The following is a 19154-nucleotide window of genomic DNA, read 5'->3' on the forward strand; positions in this document are numbered from 1 at the left end:
TTATGAAAGCTTCTCTATGATGATTGCAGTGGATTTCTTCTATGACGAAATCCTATATGATGATTGACATGAATTTCTTCAAAATATTCTCAAGTGTTGATTTTGGTGTTCGAAAAACATCTAAATGAAAAATTACCTGAATCTGCAAGCCATTATACTGTGTTATCCATTTCATATTATCAACAACAAGAACAAAAACATTAATTCAACGGGCAAAGCTATTGTTTCGCCACGTTCCAAGATTAATTGTCTCTTTTTCTTTTTCTTTTTACCTATTTTGTCAAATTAGTCTAATTTCATTTTAAACTACTTATATTTGCAATGCAAGGTTGCTATTTTTTCTTGAAATAATCGGTTAGTATTCACAACTTCACCTTTTAATTCTAATGAACTTATAACAAAGTAAACTTGCTATAGTCATCAGCTGTGACAGGTCCATACTTCTTCTTATTGATAGACTCTGTATCAAATGATTCAAACACATCAACGTGAGGTAGTTCTGAAGAGTCTGGAGGTGTAAGACAATGTTCTTTGTTTTAAAAAAAGATTTTAACAAATCTTCTTTTTCTGGAATGCTCCACAGAGAGCATCTGAGTGCTGGTGCAGCTTTGGTTGTCACTTGACAAGTTTTTAACTGGCTAAACTTAGAGAATAATCTCAATTTAGCATGTCTTAACTTTTTATACTAGACTTCTTTTTATCACTTCAAATGCCATGTTCTTTTTCTTACTTAAGTGACATATTCCAGTAATGCTGAGATTGGAGATTCTATAATAATTTCCTGTTATTGTTAATGATCACACTCATCAAAGATTCATACGACAATATCTTTGAAGACATCTCTTCCCTTTTAAAATTCAACTGCATTTTATGATCGTTTATTCTCTCGATGTTAACATTTATTTAAATTAGAGAACTGTGATCTTAAACTCTTTTTAATTGCAAACATTTTTAACAAAGGTAAGCTTGAATTGAGTCCTTATAGCAATAATTTCATGAAATTTATCAGTGTACGAAATGGAACTGAGATGTTCTCCAGTGGAACTTCTGAAAGCATTGTAGATCAAGCTATCGATTCAGAAGAAGCACAACACAATGATATCCTTTGCCTGGTAACACAGAAGGGTTCTAGAGGAAAATTGGTACATTCTTGAGGACTATAATCATACTATTTATTTATATTCTTATAGGAACATGCATGTTAAAGGGTATCAAGAATTGTTTGCAAATAAATAAATAAAAAATCTACTGCTGTTGCATAATTGGAATCTGAATTATATGTCAATTTAGGTATGTACTTTCTTGTAAATGTTGACATCTTTCTTGGGTTTCCGTTTTACAAGTATCTGTAATTATTTGTAATAATCTTATTCAGCCCATTTATCAGGCTTGTTAAGTATAGCACAGTCAATATAAATTTTTCCTACAAATGCCATTGTTTCCTTCCCATTTCACTGACAAGCAGTATTTATTCAAAGTTCTAAAAGTTTTTGCTATTAAGGTGCAATGGCAATGGTCCTAGGTCGTCATCGTTCAATGCCGAGGGTCTACATTGGAGTTTTGTAGTTTTGAGCTCTTGTTTATCATATGTTATTCTAGATAACTAGTTTGAATTAATATTAGAAAAGGCTAATTAATAATACATTTCTATGTTCCTCGTTGTGACATTATAGTTGACTGATTAGTTAACTTCTAAATAACTAACTAGCAATCATTTTCTACTAATCACTAAAAGCAAGATTGTTAGAAAAACAATGAATCTAATTGTTGTTTCATGTACTTGTAAAACTTTACATGAAATCGAGCTTTGGCGCAAAAATAATGTAGTTTTCTTATTACACGGGGATTACAAGTTCAAAATTTGAAAATATCTTCTTCTCTTGCAGGGTTAAGATTTAGCAGATCTACGTTCAGAGTTCACATCAAACTTTCTTCTAATGTTGCTCTCCATATTTCTTCAAGTTTATTCTTTCGATGCATTTTGAGTAGCTAGATAGAATCAGAAATTTCAGTACCATATGCATACACTAAGCATTCAATTCATTCACTAAAATCGCAACAATGATTTAAATTTCGAGTTCAAACCGAGTTTCTAAACTCATTTGTATTTGAGTTGAAGGCACAAGCTGGTAACATATGAAACGGGATGGAACTGTTTGGATTGCTTTCATTTGATGTTTCTGAGATATGTGATACAAATCTATAGTTATGTTGATTGTTCAAAAAGTGGTCATATGAAATTTCTATTTTATTCACTGATATGAGTAATATAACAGATAGAAGATTTAAGAAAAAAAAACAAAGAATCTACTTTCCATTGATTACAAGCCCAAAGGTATTTATGCAAGCTGAAAGTAAAGACTTAAGGAATAAAAACCAACCCAAAAGCAAACTGAAATAACAAACAAAGGGAGTGCGGCAGAATTATTGATCTAATAAGTAATCTCGTATGGATGTACACGCACGCAGACAACACTTTTCATTTGTATCTACACAACGGAACTGCATCAGTATACTCACTCTAAAATTTGATAAGAAAAATTATGCTTGTAAGTAAAAACAATGAAGTCAGACACAACTTTTGCACAGATATGCCAATGAAGATACCTCACTTGGTGCTTGGCTCATTGGACCTATTATGGTTATGAAGCAACGAGTCAGCACCGTTAGGACTGCCAAGGTTTGGCTATGTGTCAGGCAAAGTACCACTCGACCCTGCCATTGAATGTGGAATTTGTTGGGGGGATGAACTCTCAGCAAGTCTAGGAGTTTTTCTTGAGGTGGAGTTGTTGGTGGAGGAGGAAGTCGAAGGTGCAGGTATGTTGTAAACTTCAACCTGCCAAGGATTGACTAGGTTTTGATTCTGCGGGATATTAGGTCCATCCCAGTTAACCTATGATAAAAAGATAAAAAATGATAAGAATCAATATCAATAATTTGAAATATTTGATAAATTATATATAGTATATATGTATAAAATTGAGCCTTTTGTAATTCACGCTATTTTTTATAGTGAAATATATATTTTAAAGAAAGAGTGGGTGCAATTTATGTCGATTGTAACCTACTCGGTTACTTCCCACTAAGGAAGACATGTTTACTTTTTTTTTTTATCCACTTTTAGGCTACACTATATGGTTCTGTAGTAAAAAAAAAATTGTAGTTAAATGAATAGCTATTTATGCACGGAAAAGTTGAGAGCTACTTATACCCTGTATTGTTTTTTTAAACACTGCATTCCTCATCAAAGAAAAGTATCGCTTTTTTTTGAGGGAAAATAGCTTATAGCTTTTCATTAATAATCAAAGTCGCAATACAAAGAGGTGCAACATTAAAGGTATGGGGACTAGCTAAAAATGTGGCCTCTCGAGCTAGAGTGTGAGCGACCTCATTCGCTTGTCTCCGAGTAAACTCTACCTTAGAGTTTTCAAAGTGAAGATTACAACTTCTTCTACATTCTTCCACTATTACTCCAAACTCAGTTATATCATTACTCCCATTATTGAAATAGTCCACAACTTTCTTAGCATCCAATTCAAAATCCACATTTGTTAGTTGTAGAGCATGTACCCATCGGATAGCATGTGAGAGTCCCAAACCTTCTCCAACATCCGTTGAGCAAACCGGATTCGACCACATTGTTTGTGCTTGTACAAAATTTCCAGCCTCATCCCGAATGCAAAAACCAAAACCAACACAGTTTAAAGCTTCCGAAAATGATGCATCAACGTTACATTTCAATCTTCCATGTTCCGGCTTCTGCCATCTAACCTGAACCTGCTGTACAACATTTTCCCCATCTGCTAACTGCTGAACAGCTGAAATCAGCCCAGCTGGTGCAGCAGCCGTGCTGTCATGTTGCTGTACAGCCAGCCTGCTGTTCTTCTGCTTCCGGTTCGCATCCCTCCATCTGAAAAGCAGCTGCCTTGCGCGTTCCAATATGGCTTGACTTGTTTCCGTGACATTCTGCCACAATCTCATATTACGGATCTTCCACAAAATCCAAGCTTGAACACATGACAGTTCTCGTAGCAACGCAAAAATGAGTTCAGCCGCTGTGTTATTATTTAGCATCACTGAATTCACCTTACTTAGTAGCAAACAATCCTGCCATATTTTCCTTGCTCACGGACAATCGAACAACACATGACTCGCATCTTCATAGCTTTCTTCACACATAACGCACAATGATGTGCAATTCACTCCTTTATCCAGTAACCGTGCTCGAGTCGGCAAACACTCCCTGCAAATTCTCCACAGCAGATTTTTTACTTTCGAAGGGACTTTAAGCTTCCAAATATTAGCCCAGTCACCCGAGCGATGCAAGTGAGAATTATCTGCTATATTTTCCATACACAACCTGTACGCACTTTTAACAGAATAGTGGCCATTTTTCTCAGCTCTCCAAATTAATTTATCTTCTTTAACTTGACGAATAAGAGGAGTCTCAAGAATCTCATGAACTGTGTCTTGATCAAAATAATAATTAATCAAGTTATAATTCCAACAATTATTATTATGATCAATGAGAGAATGAACTTTAGCCTGTGTGATAGCCTCATTGGATTGGCCAACACCTGAGATACAACCTCCATTTATTAACCAAGGCGCTTCAAAAATAGGGATTTTTATACCATTCCCGATTCTCCATCTAGTACATTCACGAACCACCCTTCTTGCACTAAAAATACTTCTCCATACAAAACTCGGATTCTGACCTATCTTCGCCTCTAGATAATCATTGCGAGGGAAATAACAAGCTTTAAATAATCTTGTAACCAAACACTCAGGTTGAGTTTGAAACTTCCAGCCCTGCTTGCCTAACATCGCCAAGTTGAAGGCTGTTAAGTCTCGAAAACCCATCCCTCCTTTTGTCTTATGAACCGTGAGCTTATCCCATGAAAGCCAGTGAATTCCTCTGCTGCCATTACCCCATTTCCCCACCAGAAGCCATTTATCATTTTTTCAATAGAATCAATAAGAGTAGAAGGTAATAGAAATATATATACTCATGACATAAGATGGAATGGCATGCAACACCGACTTAATCAACACTTCCCTTCCAGCTTTCGACAATCATTTACTGCTCCATGAAGTGATTTTCTGCCACACTCTATCTTTAAGAAAAAGTATCGCTATTAGAGATACATAGTTTAGTTACAAGTAGTATTAATCCTATTAGTATATGTAGGTGTAACCTCCCCATAAGTGGGACAACTTTCTCATATTGTAATATTCATTTTACATCAATACAAAGAGCTTTTCTATATTTCTCTCTTTCCTTCCATGGATGCCATGTTTCCTAACATGGTATCAGAGCAAATTTGGTATCCTCCTTGAAGGATTTTCCGCTGCATTTTCTTGAGAAAATTTAATTTTCTCACGTCAGTTTCATTTTCCTTTTCTTTCTTATTCTTTTTTTTTTCTTTTCTCATTTTCTCGAGAAAATGTTCTCACTTTTCTCTTTCAATCTCGTTCCTCTTTTCTCATGGTTCATTTCTTTCTCAATCCATTTTCTTCATCATTCCATTTTCTGTGATTTTCCTTCACTTTCTTGAGAAACCTAACTACTATTTCGTTAGTGAAATTGTTAATGCTGTTTCATCTATTGATTCCATACCTTTGTTTCTGATTCCATTTCTCATCTCTTTCTTGAATTTGCTTTCCACTTTGTCCTGATTTTCCTTCTCATCGCCTTTGTTTCTTGCCTTCGATCGAATATGCTTGTTTTTGGATACGATTCATGCAATTCCAATTGCAATTCATGTTCGATTCGAATCCGTCTTGTGATTCCACTTTATCACAATTTTCGTTTATGTCTTCATCCCCAAATCTTAGGGTTTACAAATCAATTTTCTTGTTGTGATTGATTCCTTTTACTCTGATTTTTAGTTCGGCAACAATTTCAATTTCCAGTCTTCGATTCGAGTCGGTGTCGTCGTTTTACATTGATTCTCTTTGTCGTCGTTTCAGAAAGGAGTTGTGTTGTAATTGAAGTCTGTTACTCTATTGTGCTCACAAGGTGTTTGTTGAAAGTCCTCATTGGAAACCAGATTGGTATTGTGTTCGGTTATGAGATTTGTTGTTGTTGAAGCCTTTTCTCATCTTGTTTGATATCGATTAGTTCGTTGTCCAACTATTGGTTTTCAACAATCTTTGTGTAAGGAGCAGCTCTTACTATGGTACTCATATGATGATTGAATGCAATTTTGAGATTTTGTTTGGATGTTGTTATCACTGCCAGATATTTGGATATGATTTGTAGTTAGTTGGATGTTGATTGATGTGTGGTATATTGTACGGTTTCATCATCACTGTCATTAGTCCTGTTTTGAGCAGCCAGATTTGTTGGTTAACATTGCTTTGGATACTTAGAAGTTACTTCATTTTACATGAGAGTGTTCATGCGTCTTGACTGCCACTGATTGAGTAACCTTGCTGGTTCTGGTATGCCTCTTTTTCATGTCCCAGCAACTTATTTTTCTCTCTGATATAATGTTGGCTCTGGTGTTGTATTGTGATATAATGCATTGGAAGATTTGGCATGAAGAAACTAGTGATGGAATAAGTTGGCTTCTTTGTTGAAAGCTTTTGATTGTTGTTTTGGTCCTGGAGCGTTGCTGAATTTTTCTCCAATTTAGTTAGTGTTGAATGTCATTCCAACACAGTACAATCCTTTTTCCTACTAGTGCACCTTTGATAATTGGTTATGGATTAGTGGATATGATTTGCTACTTTGTTGGTCTTCATAGTTTGGAGTGGTTTGCTTTCTGAAGCTTGTGATTTGGACTATTATCTACTTCTGGTTTGCCCATTATTGTGAGAATTGAAGACTATTTTTGGATTTGGTTTAGCTTCATTATTGGAAGCATTGGTTTTGGCCTATGGTTTGAATGCATCAACATGGATTTGTTTTCTATGGTTTGAAGACACATCACATGGCTATGCATCTCTATTGGTTTGCTTTTGTTTTTTCTTGTCTCGGCTCGGCATTGGGGGGCATCACTTTTTATCTTTGGAACCTTGGTCTTGTATATGACCTCCTTCCATTGTAGACTATGGCCCTTCCTTGCACTTCTTTTCTTGTCTTGTGCTTCTATCTTGAGTGATTGAACACTCTTGATGGTTAAGCGTTGTGCCTTAATTGGCTTTGTTGATATTGGCTTCTACCGGATGATGGTTAAGCGTTGCTTTGATGCTCCTTCCTTCAATTGGTTCAACCTTGAGTTGTGGTTGCTTCTTGTTGGATGAGCACTTGTTTGATATTTTCTTAGCCGATGTATTTCCGGCATCTTTTCTTGTATCTTCTCTTTTCAAGTTGGATGTGTTTTTGAACACCTTCCAACTTGAGGGGGACTATTAGAGATACATAGTTTAGTTACAAGTAGTATTAATCCTATTAGTATATATAGGTGTAACCTCCCCATAAGTGGGACAACTTTCTCATATTGTAATATTCATTTTACATCAATACAAAGAGCTTTTCTATATTTCTCTCTTTCCTTCCATATGGATGCCATGTTTCCTAACGCATTCAGATGGATAAATCTAAAAAATGTTGTTTTATTGTTTGCATTAGTAAAACTTAAAATGGGTGCGTGAAAGTGTTGTTTGGTGTGTTTTGTTTTTGGGGGAATCGATAGGAATGCTTTCAATTGATGCCTAGCGGCTGCCATGGGCCAGTCATTACCGTGGCTGTGTATTGCGCTTTCAGATCCTTCCTCCATGGTGCCAACAAACAATAAGTCTTTTTCTCAGGTTGTTTAAAAGGAGACTATTTATACATTATGATAACTTAATACGTGTATGAGCAGGGGCTGGGTTATTCTCAACAGAAGATTCACAGACTGTTGGTTCTTAACAAGGGTGACAAGCTGATACAACAAAAGAGGTCTCACTGATGCTGTCAAAGATTTGGAAAACTTCATATCCTTGGTGTATGATATCTCTAGGTAGAGGGCTCTTTGAGTTCACTTTTGGTTTGGTCACATTTTACTGTTAACATGAAGCCAGGGCTGGTTGACTTTCGTAGTGGACAAAGGATTTTAATACACACTCTCAAAGAAAACTCATGCCATAGTTTGGATGAGGTTGATGGAATTACCTCAGGAGTATTGGCACGGTCGCACTCTTCTTGAATTTGCTGGTGAAATAGGTACACCCTTGACCATCGATACTTCTACACGAAAAAGAGTTTTTGGTCATTATGCTTGTGTTTTAGTCGACGTTGAATTTTTCACATCGTATATTTGGCGAGATCATGGTTGAACGAGAGGGTTTTGCTTTTAAGTTAAAAGTTGTTTATGAATGGCTACCAAATTATTGTTCACATTGTCAGATAATTGGCCATGATGTTACGGCATGCCGTTGGCTCCACCCTAAGCAAGTTGTTGAAACAATTGATCACGGTAAAAAACATGTTGTTGTCCGAAAACGTACTACTCAAAAATATGTTGAAAAACATAACCCAGATGGGATTGGTCGCATTCTATATATTTCCATCAAGACTTCCATTCCTTCCTGCAAATGCCTAGTTTCAAAGCCTTTTACTAAGAATGATGGGATGGATAGTTTGGGATTTTCTGTTAGTGACATTGATGACATGCAAAATGGTCTCACAATGTGCTTTGTTAAGTGCTACACCTCTTAAATAACTGTATCATAAACTTGTTACGGCATGTTGCTTTGATAAAAAGAAAATTATTCCCTTCTGCCTTTCCTCCCTTTGTCCTAACCTTATACACCCTACCCGGTATCGTATCAGAAGCATAATTACATTCCTTTACCAAAACAAATCCAAGGACAAATGGAACATTGCAAATATACTCCAACGTGAAAACACTACCGTGTTTCCTAAAATCTACTAACCGGTAATTCCAACAGAAATTGGCCATCTTGAATTGCAATATAATCGTACTTTTTTTTTGTCTTTCTGACCTAGAACACAACAGCAATAGAAAAAAGTGCTTTGATGAGTAAGAGAAAATTAGAATTTTGAGACAAAGAAGTCTTCATATGGTTTGTTGGGTGGCAAAATATAGAGTTTGTCCTGTACCTCGTTTATTGGATCGTTTTGTCCTGTGAATTTAAATATCAAACATGGAACAATTTTTTTATCCTATCTACTCTCTCATTTTAAACCAATCATCAAATCTGTTTGATTCACTGCCTTGTGACTTTATTATTATATCTTCACATTGCTGATTTCTTTTTTGGTTTTGGTGATGATATACATTAAAGGACTTGCAGATTTTGGCAATGTTTCATTTAGATGCATGTTTTTCCAATACCAAAATCAACAATTGAGAATATTTAGAAATAATTTTTTCATATTGGCTCATTCGTTCGAAACTTCAGCGAGCGTGAAGAAGTCTTCATATTGGCTCTTCTAAGTATGGAGTAGAGCGAATCGCAAAAATCTACCAGGGCTCTTTGGTGTCTGTTAAAAGACATCATTAAATATGTTATCTCATTAAATATCTTTAAGAAAAAGTATTGCTTTTTGTTCTTATTATAATATTTTGTTTTTGTCTAGGTCCATAGAAATTTAACGTCTTATGAAACTGCTGTGCAGCTTTTGGAGTGCTATTCTTGCAAGCTACTTCCATGGTATTCGTATTTTCAGGGCTTACATAATATTGTCACTTTGTTGTGACGATGTGGACTTTCTTTATTATGATATGATAAATAATAGCTTATATTTTGTATTAGAAAAAAGAGATAGACTAATAAATAGTGCAATCAGTTACTGAACTGTTCACAACATTATGCTAATCAGCAACTAACAAAATTTCATTTATGATATTTTGAATTGAATATGGGAAGGATCCTCGAAAATGGAGGCACGGAGGAGTTGATAATTCAATTTTCTGTGGATGTTTGGAACCAGGCAGGAAACTGCATAGATAATCCAAGCAGTAATGATGATTTTTCCTGCTTGTTCTGCAAGGTCTATTTGATTCAATGGTGAAAGCGATGAGAGTTTCGGCTTGTAGAGTGAAAATGCTATAACTCAAAAAGCTTACAGTATACTATTGTCACATACCAACTTTCAGCTCGATGATGTAGGAAGATTGCCATTAACTTTTGGAAAATAGGACATCTCTCTTAGGGATAAAGGGATACTTTCATTATTTGTATGTGTAACTATTTCACTTTTCCCCAAAACATACATTCTAAATATAATAATCCTCCTCAATGGTGTTGTTCCAGTTGCACATATTTTGGGATCTATAGTCAAAAATATCATTTCAAAATCCAATGGTGCAGAGAAGTCTGATGAACGTACCTTGGAAGAAGCTCTTGATATTATATTCAACAAACTCATTTCAAAATTCAACATAAGTGACGCTGATGATTTTTTGAACCGAAATTTTCATGCCACGGTACGGCTTCTATATAAGCAGAGGATTTTCTCTTCCATGACGCCCATCTTTCTGCAGTTGATCTAAAGACCTGATTCTTCATCGTCCAGGTAGATGTAATGAGCTCTCACGAACAAAAACTATTTTACCTTGTAGTCGCATTTGTGAGTAGTTTTTTTATATAAATAACTTTGATTGATACCTTTTTAAAGGTAACTAGTCTGTAAATAGCTATTTTGACATGCAGTGTGCTATATATTGTCTCCGTTTGCCACAAAAATATCTTAACTTTTTTTATTTCTACAATTTCAGATCTTTATTGTTACGGTAACTAGTCATGTTGGACACTCCGCTGATTGTTATGCTGAAAGAAGTTAAAAAGGTTAGTTTGAGAAATTTTAAACTATCGGCAATTACTTAGCTTACTTGTAACTTTGTTGCAATCCTGGTTGTTAATTTAGAGGATCTTTTCTCCCTTTGTGCAGCTTATTCGGGAGACAACTATTCAATGTCTTGTTGCATTGTCTGAGCTTCCCCGTGTGTGTATCGATCCTTTGAATAGACACAATGCTTTGAGTTGCATTCATTCTCACACTTGTTTCACTTTCCAATCTGTGCTAATTTCTCAATGCTTTGAATAGACAATTTCATAAATATTATGCATATTATTAAGCTCTTTGTATTTTCATTTTTGGAAACATTTAATTGCCTATTGATTATTCTTCATACTATTTACGTTGAAAATATTAGGAACCCCTTCTGCAAGCAATATCGAAGTGTCTTGATGGTGCAAATAGTTCTGTTCGCAGTGGAGCTGTCAAATGTCGGCAAGCATGGTTAGTATTTCAGATTTTTCAGGAAACTTTATGATTCTCTGTGTTGCAGTTAACTTTTATGTTTTCTTTCTTTAACTTATATTTGCATAACCATTTGACAGGGCATCAATTGCATCATTCAGGAGTCGTTGATTCTGAAGTTTAGAACCAGCTTCTCAGTCCCAAGATTATGTTATCAACTTTGTCTTATTAGTATATACCTGAAAAAATATTACTCAATTCTAGTTAGACGATACTATCACATAACAGAATGCACTTTATTATATGGACAAGCTGCTACAAGACGTACGTACGTACGTATCGTGAAGATTCTCCAAATGTTGCGCCGCAAACTGAGAGACCTGTATTAACATCTAAAAACTTCTTACAATATCAAGTTGTTTTAAATAGTTTTTGTTGAGAATTATCTTTGAAAGATATTTTTTTTTTAGTGATCTTCGTTATAACAAACATACAAAACAGCTTATTTTTCTCTTAAAAATCTTTACATTAAGGACTGTTATGACTGAGATCAGTTGACCGTGGCCATAGAGAGTTTGAAGATTGGCATATCTTTAGCAGTTTTAATTTCTGGACCGCATGTGGCTCCTATACTATTGTTACGGATGAGTTTGCAACGACATCAGCCCGCAATTGTGTTCTGATTATAAATAACAATGAAACACCTATCGCAAAACCACAACGTAGTGGGAACAAACAACGCCTACATTTGACCGCAATGGACTATATAGTACTTGCACAATTTTTTTTCCTAACTTCCTCTTTATTGGAATCAATATTTTGATAATGAGATAGATATGAGTTTTTTGAGGGAAAATAGATATTTGTTTATTAAGATAGGCAATGAATTATAATAATTGGTACGAATTAAAAATAAATCCACATCACAAGGACACAATATTCATTGCAACAGATGCATGGTCTGTAACCATGTGATTGATATCGCAACCTCAGCCACAATTTAAAACAATGATTTTGAGCAAGAAAAACACACCTATACAATCATTTTCCACCTGATCTCATAAATAGCTAGAGTCTGATCTCAAAATATGACACCTGAAAATAACTAACTAGCAATCATTTTCCACCAATCACCAAAAGTTATATACAATCAGAAATTTTAGTTCCATATGGATACCCTAACTAGCATTGAATTCATTCACTAAAATTACGGCTCTGATTTAAATTTCATGTTGAAACTGAGTTTCTAAACTCACTTAGATTTGTATTTGTGTAAATTGTGAGTGAAAGGCACAAGCTGATAACAAAGGTATTTATGCAAGCAGAAAGTAGAGACTTATGGGATAAAAACCATACGAAGCAAACTGAAATAACAAACAAAGGCAAGTATTCGCAGGCACACAACTTTTCATTTGTATCTACACAGCAGAACTGCTTCAGTATACTCACTCTAAATTTTGAAAAGAAAAATAATGCTTGTAAGTAAAAACAATGAAGTCAGACACAACTTTTACAGAAGTTAAACTTTTTCCAGATTGAAGCAATTGGCTTAGAGAATATAGTGTCCTGAAAAACTAATTTTCACTGAGTACCTAATTGTGACTGCAGACCAATATGCCAATGAAGATACCTCACTTGGTGCTTGGCTCATTGGACCTATGAGGCAACAACTCCACACCTTTAGAACTGCCAAGCTTTAGCACTGTATCAGCCAAAGTATCACTCGACTCTGCGCCCAAGTCCGCACCTTTAGAACTGCCAAGCTTTATCCCTGTATCAGCCAAAGTATCACTCGAATCTGTGCCCAAGTCCGCACCTTTAGAACTGCCAAGCTTTAGCCTTGTATCAGCCAAAGTATCACTCGACTCTGCGCCCAAGTCTGCACCTTTAGAACTGCCAAGCTTTAGCCTTGTATCAGCCAAAGTATCACTCGACTCTGCGCCCAAGTCCGCACCTTTAGAACTGCCAAGCTTTAGCTCTGTATCAGCCAAAGTATCACTCGACTCTGCGCCCAAGTCAGGGCCTTTAGAACTGCCAAGCTTTAGCTCTGTATCAGCCAAATTATCAGTCGACTCTGCGCCCAAGTCAGCGCCTTTAGAACTGCCAAGCTTTAGCACTGTATCAGGCAAAGTACCACTCGACTCTGCAAACAAGTCAGCATCTTTAGAACTGCCAAGCTTTAGCCCTGTATCAAGCAAAGTACCACTCGACCCTGCGAACAAGTCAGCACCTTCTTGCCTTACTCCTTGCATGCCAGATGGAAAAATAAACAGTGGAGGCGGTAATGGTGTCAGTGTACTTGGCATTAAAGAATTTTGAATTTGTCGGGGAGAAGAACTCTGAGATAGTTTAGGACTTTTTGTTGTGGAGATGTTGACAGTGGAGGAGGAAGTTGACGGGTAAACTTCAACCTCCCAAGGATTGACCAGGGGTGGTTTCTGCGGGGTATTAGGTTCATCCCATTTAACCTATGATAAAGAGATAAAAAATGGTAATCAATATCAATAATTTGAAATATTTGATAACTTAGTATATATATATATATATATGTATTTAGACATCAATTAATAAGTTTCATAACAATTATTAACATGAGCCAAAATAGAGATTCTACTTAGGTGTGATACAAACAATTGATTCTAAAACGTAATCTACTTACATTAACGGTCATGAGATATCAAGAACAATGGAAATAATAATGTAGCAGATGGATATTCTGTAATGATTTTTTGTTTCTTAATTTTAGAATTACATTTGACATTCAAAACAGTAGCAACCTACTAAGTCTCAAAATTTTATATCTATTTCATCAAGAATCATCTAATTATAGCTTTAATATCTAAATCAATCTTGTTTATTATGGATTCAACTTGATAACAATATGCAATTGAAATACCATTAGAACAAAATAAGAAAGCATAAGTACCTTAAGCATGTGCCAATTAGGGACATTAGAAGAATCATTAGAGATTGTCCCCTCCCGCTGAAAACCTCTTATAGTTAAATTTGAAGATTCAGGTTCCATCAAACGAAGCTTTGCCCTCATTCCAGATTTCCAACCAATCTTCATGGCATCATCTACAACCTTGGCATCCACCACAAAATTACACCAATTCCCATCTGTGGGATAAAACACAACTTCAAACGCCATGTTCTTGTTAGCCAAATCCACTGCACCCAAGACCGCACTGTCAGTTAATTTCTCACCTCTTTCAGCTGCAGGGAAGTTAGTGTTCCTGCGAATTCCGACATATATTTTTCCGGCAGAGTTTTTGATGAAAACAACGGAATCTTCGGGGACGAGTTTCTTCTCACTTACAAAATTAAACCATCCTTTAGTTAGTCTACTCTGTTTTGAGTAGGTATAGGTGTAGACTTTGCCTGGAAGGTCAGTGACAGAGACTTCTTGAGACTTCTGCAACTCTGGAAAGATCAAGTCTGCGCATTGACGAGGCATATTGAATCCAGATTTAGTATCAGTTTGTGTGAGAGTCTTGACATAGGAAACAAGATTGTTTCCATCGTCGTCTTCTTGGCCGTGAACCACAGGAGGAGGAGGTTCTTGGTCTGTTACGGGAGTTAGGAGCAGTTTGGCAAAGACCTCGTCGGTGTGAGGATCAACAAAGAGACCAACAGTAGAGACGATGCATGGAATGGATGGACGGTAACCATCAAGAATGGTGATTGTGGCAGCATTAGGGGAAGAACATGCATGTTCCAAATGACCTTGTGGGAAGTAGTAAACTTTAGAGTGAATCTTTGGAATCTTGACGTCGGGACCAGCGCATTTCTGCCATAGTTTGGAGTCCATAGGAGGTCGGTGAGGAAGAGATATGGCGGAGGTATTGCAGAGAGAGAGAGAGAGAGAGAGAGAGAGAGAGAGAGAGAGAGAGAGAGAGTTCTATTGGGTTGGGTGTGTGATAGTGAAAAATAGAGCGCGAAGTAGTTAGTTACTAAATGCTTAAGTTTATTTATTGTGCTTCAGTTATAGATGATTGCATGGATTAGCATGGGCCTAGTTTGGATGAGTTTTTCAGTTATAGTCTACCTTATCCATCTTTTTAATTTAACATGAGTTTATGAGAACTATTAAAATACTATAAGTTCGTTTTAATTGACTCATTTGAACTTATTTACTAACCTAAGCACTTGTGAGATTGTTTATGTGAACTATTAAATTCAAGTTATGACCAAGTTGTTTTTCATTCCTCCACTAAGTTGTTTTTTAATTATGCTTAAACCTTTAAATTTTTAATTATTTTTTACAAATATTTTAAGAACATTATAAGAAACATAAAAAATCAGAATTTTTAACATGAAATGAAGCAAATATAATTTTTTTTTAAACGCAAAAATTCCAAGATAAAACAATTAAAAATTTTGAACAAAAAATAAATTTTTTTGTTATTTTTTTTTCAAATGAACTTTTTATAATGATATAAACAAGTCTTTAAAAAATTATTCTAAAATTTAAAAGTTTAAGCACAATAAAACAATTTTTAATTTAACAGGGACTAAAACTCTACGCTGAAAAATTTATAGGGACCAAAAACTCATTTAACTCTTAAATCAAATATTAGTATTATTTGTAAATGATCTAAATCAAGAATAAAAATATATAAATGTGCTTCTAAATTGAGAAATTTATTTCTTTAAAAAGTTCTTAAACCAAATTGGATAGTATTTGTCCTTTTTTTTATCCATCTACTAACAAAAAAAATTAAAACGTTAACAAATTTAACGTCTTTAACGCCTTCATTGATCAACATTGTTTCCACACATCTTATTTATAGAACTCAATTATACCAACTAGTGTGGTTAACTAACTAACTCGAGTGAGGAACTAACTTTAACTCACTAACTAACTCTAACCACCTTAACTAACATGACTTATCTTCTAACTACTTTAATAAAATATTTGTATGAATATTACATATCAATGAAGTATAAGACCAGGGAGGAAGTTATCCAAGTAAAAATATAATGGTCAATGTATGACTTACAATCTGTAAAAGGTGTGTTTTATGAAGCTTGTTTGTACTCCTAATTACTTGTTTCAAGTTTACTGCCTATGGCTCTCTTATAACACATTTGTTCTTGACTCTCTTGTAGGAGGAAGACCTTATTTTTGGAATTTGTGAAGCTATTGGTAAAGAAAAGGAACCAGAATGTTTGAAACACTTTCCAAAAACTCTTTTTTAGTTTTTAAAAACTTGAAAATTTAAAACTTGTTTGCTAAACTATTTTTAAAATTACAGTTTTGGAAACTATTTTGAATTTTTTAGTCTTGGGATTAAAAAACTAAAACATGTAAAAGGATAACTATTGTGAAAAGAGAACTTGTATATTTCAAAAACTGAAAACAAAAACTATTTCAAACAGGCCCTAATGTTTGGTTTTCATATTGTCGAGTCTTTGGCACGAATATATCTGCGTGATCTATCTGGTCTACTTGCAAGCTCAACGCTTCACATATATTTCTTTATTGAACATCTTCTTCCATTTATGCATTCTGATTTTATTGCTACTCCTCTTAAATAGCTGTATCATAAACATTTATTTGATAAAAAGAAAACTAGTCCCTTCTGCCTTTCCTGCCTTTCTCCTAACCTTATACAGCCCCTACTTGGTATCGTATCAGAAGCATAATATAGTACTTCAAGGTGAAAACACTACCCCAGTGTTTCCTAAAATCTACTAACCGATTATTTAAAGAAAATTAGTAACCTTGCATTGCAAATATAAGTAGTTTAAAATGAAATTAAACTATTTGACAATTAGGTAAAAAGAAAAAGAAAAAGAGACAATTAATCTTGGAACGTGGACAATAGCCATGCCCGTGACTGCGTTGTTGGGGTAATGTTTTTGTTCTTGTTGTTGATAATATGAAATCGAAAACACAGTATAAGGGCTTGCAGATTCAGGTAATGTTTCATTTAGATGTTTTTCGAATACCAAAATCAACACTTGAGAATATTTTGAAGAAATTCATGTCAATCATCATAGAAGAAATCCACTGCAATCATCATAGAGAAGCTTTCATACTGCGATTCTATTTATTTTTTCTTTCTAGTTTCGTTTTATAATTTCTTGTGCGAATGAAACTGAGCCATTAAACGGACATTTTCAAGTTATAACAAATTTTCACAAAGTACTAGCATCACAGATTCTTCCAACTAGTCCAAGCAATCTTTTTTTTGGTGCAATTTTTGTTATTTGCAAATACTAGTAATGTTTTCCTTGCTGGCACAGTTGATATTTTATGCAGATTCACTTTTGTCTTCACAAAGTATTACCATCAGTTGTCTAATTAAGCTTGTGTTATAAAGGAATTTCATTGCCTATTAAAACATTTTACCAGTTTGAATAATCTACTTATTTTTTGCTGTAACTTAGACGGTACAAAAACTTGCCTGAACTTAAAGACAAGCTGCTTCAAAAGAGTTTAGGTTTCTCAAACTTATTCAGTGATGGTTTTGTGCTCAAGAATTTCTGCAAAACCCATCAACTGAAAAAATAACACCATTAAGAGTATGAAATTGTATTCACTTCCCACAAATTCATATTACAAACCATACACGAACTCTTAACACGCAAGTCATTTACACATTACACAATACATCCAAAAATCAAGAACATAGGAAGTCAATCCTTATGTCAACATCTTTAAAATTTGAGGGAATATGAAGCAAGAAATTTTAGAGGGTATTATCTACAAGGGAAATGAATTAACGAAAGAAAAACTACTTGCAATCTTATCACAACCCAGACAGCAAACATAAGCATAACAAACCAAAAATAAATCAGCGAACATCGTAGGATTATTAATCAGATTACGTGTATATGACTCAGTCAAAGAAGACAAATGAAACATATATCATAGGCTAATAGACCAGTGTTAAATATGTAATTGATCACAGTACATCAAAAAGATAAATGTCGTATAGAAATCAAAATTAAACATATAGAAATCAAAATTGGCAAGTAAAGTATAAACAAGAAAAAGATAAATGTCATATAATCAAGTTTCATTCTTTCTAGTAGCTTAAGTTCTAAACAGCTGTAGTGTTAACCAGTAGTTAAAAGTCAGTAGGCCATATCAAAAGAGGATTGGAAATTGCAAAATTTGACAATAAAGTATAATTTTTTTATCAAGCATTTCCATATGAAAGTACATAAAATAATTGAGCATATAAATGACCAAACTGATTCCGCCTCAATGCAACAAGGCAACACTGTATAGTCTTTCAACCAACTCAACCAAGCAGACAGCATTTGAAAAATCATAAAGAAAAGAGCCATGCTATTTCTCACGAGCAATAACATCGCGAACTGTTCCCGAATGGCTCTCAACCGCTTGATCAACCCATTTAGTGGAATGCATGGGTCAAAGTAAAATTGAGCGGGGCCTGTTGCAGTAACAATTGTGATGTCGTGATTTTGTCGGGACAATGTTTTCTCTACAAGTAGCATTTCTGTAAAGAAAAAAAAAAATTTTACTTTCTTCCAACTGAACCATTTTAGTTCTAAATCCTTTCAACACTTATTGACAAAGTCCTAAATATAAATGACCCTCTCTCTTGATTCCAATCTCCTGGAAAAACTTCTCCATCTGACAACACTTTGTATCCTCCACCATATATAAGCTCAATTCTTCAGTGAACTTCGTTAAGGTTTCAACTTAAAACATAATACCATTTAAGAGTACAAACTTGTATAAACTTCCCCATAAATTCAGATTACAAGATATATATGTATTCACACAAGTAGGCCATTTTCATTTTATCAGACAATAATACAAAAGCCGATACCAATCAATATGAAAATAAGAACAAAAAAATTAATGAGACGATACCAATCAATATGAAAATAAGAACAAAAAAATTAATGAGACGATTCCAAAACTCATCAACTTAACATTCTATCAAGCATGTGTAAGGAAAAAATTCAAATGAGTTAGACCATATAATCAACATTCCATTAAATATGTAAA

General features: G+C 34.7%; 1 protein-coding gene and 1 pseudogene across 1 annotated transcript; one reads left to right on the forward strand and one right to left on the reverse strand.

Moving 5' to 3' along the window:
- Positions 1-2686: 2686 nt before the first annotated feature.
- On the reverse strand, positions 2687-15218 carry LOC146922531 (auxin response factor 17-like). Its single transcript, XM_085711552.1, has 3 exons — positions 15210-15218; positions 14088-15062; positions 2687-2893 (listed from the first exon to the last, which is right to left on the reverse strand). Exons 1-3 carry the CDS (start codon positions 15216-15218, stop codon positions 2687-2689), a joined length of 1191 nt encoding a protein of 396 aa, XP_085567678.1.
- Positions 8261-11332, forward strand: LOC146922532 (uncharacterized; annotated as a pseudogene).
- Positions 15219-19154: the final 3936 nt, after the last annotated feature.

This window comes from Medicago sativa, chromosome 5 (assembly GCF_051527215.1).
Source record: "Medicago sativa cultivar Bolivia chromosome 5, Bolivia_mono, whole genome shotgun sequence".
Classification (NCBI taxonomy): Eukaryota; Viridiplantae; Streptophyta; class Magnoliopsida; order Fabales; family Fabaceae; genus Medicago; species Medicago sativa.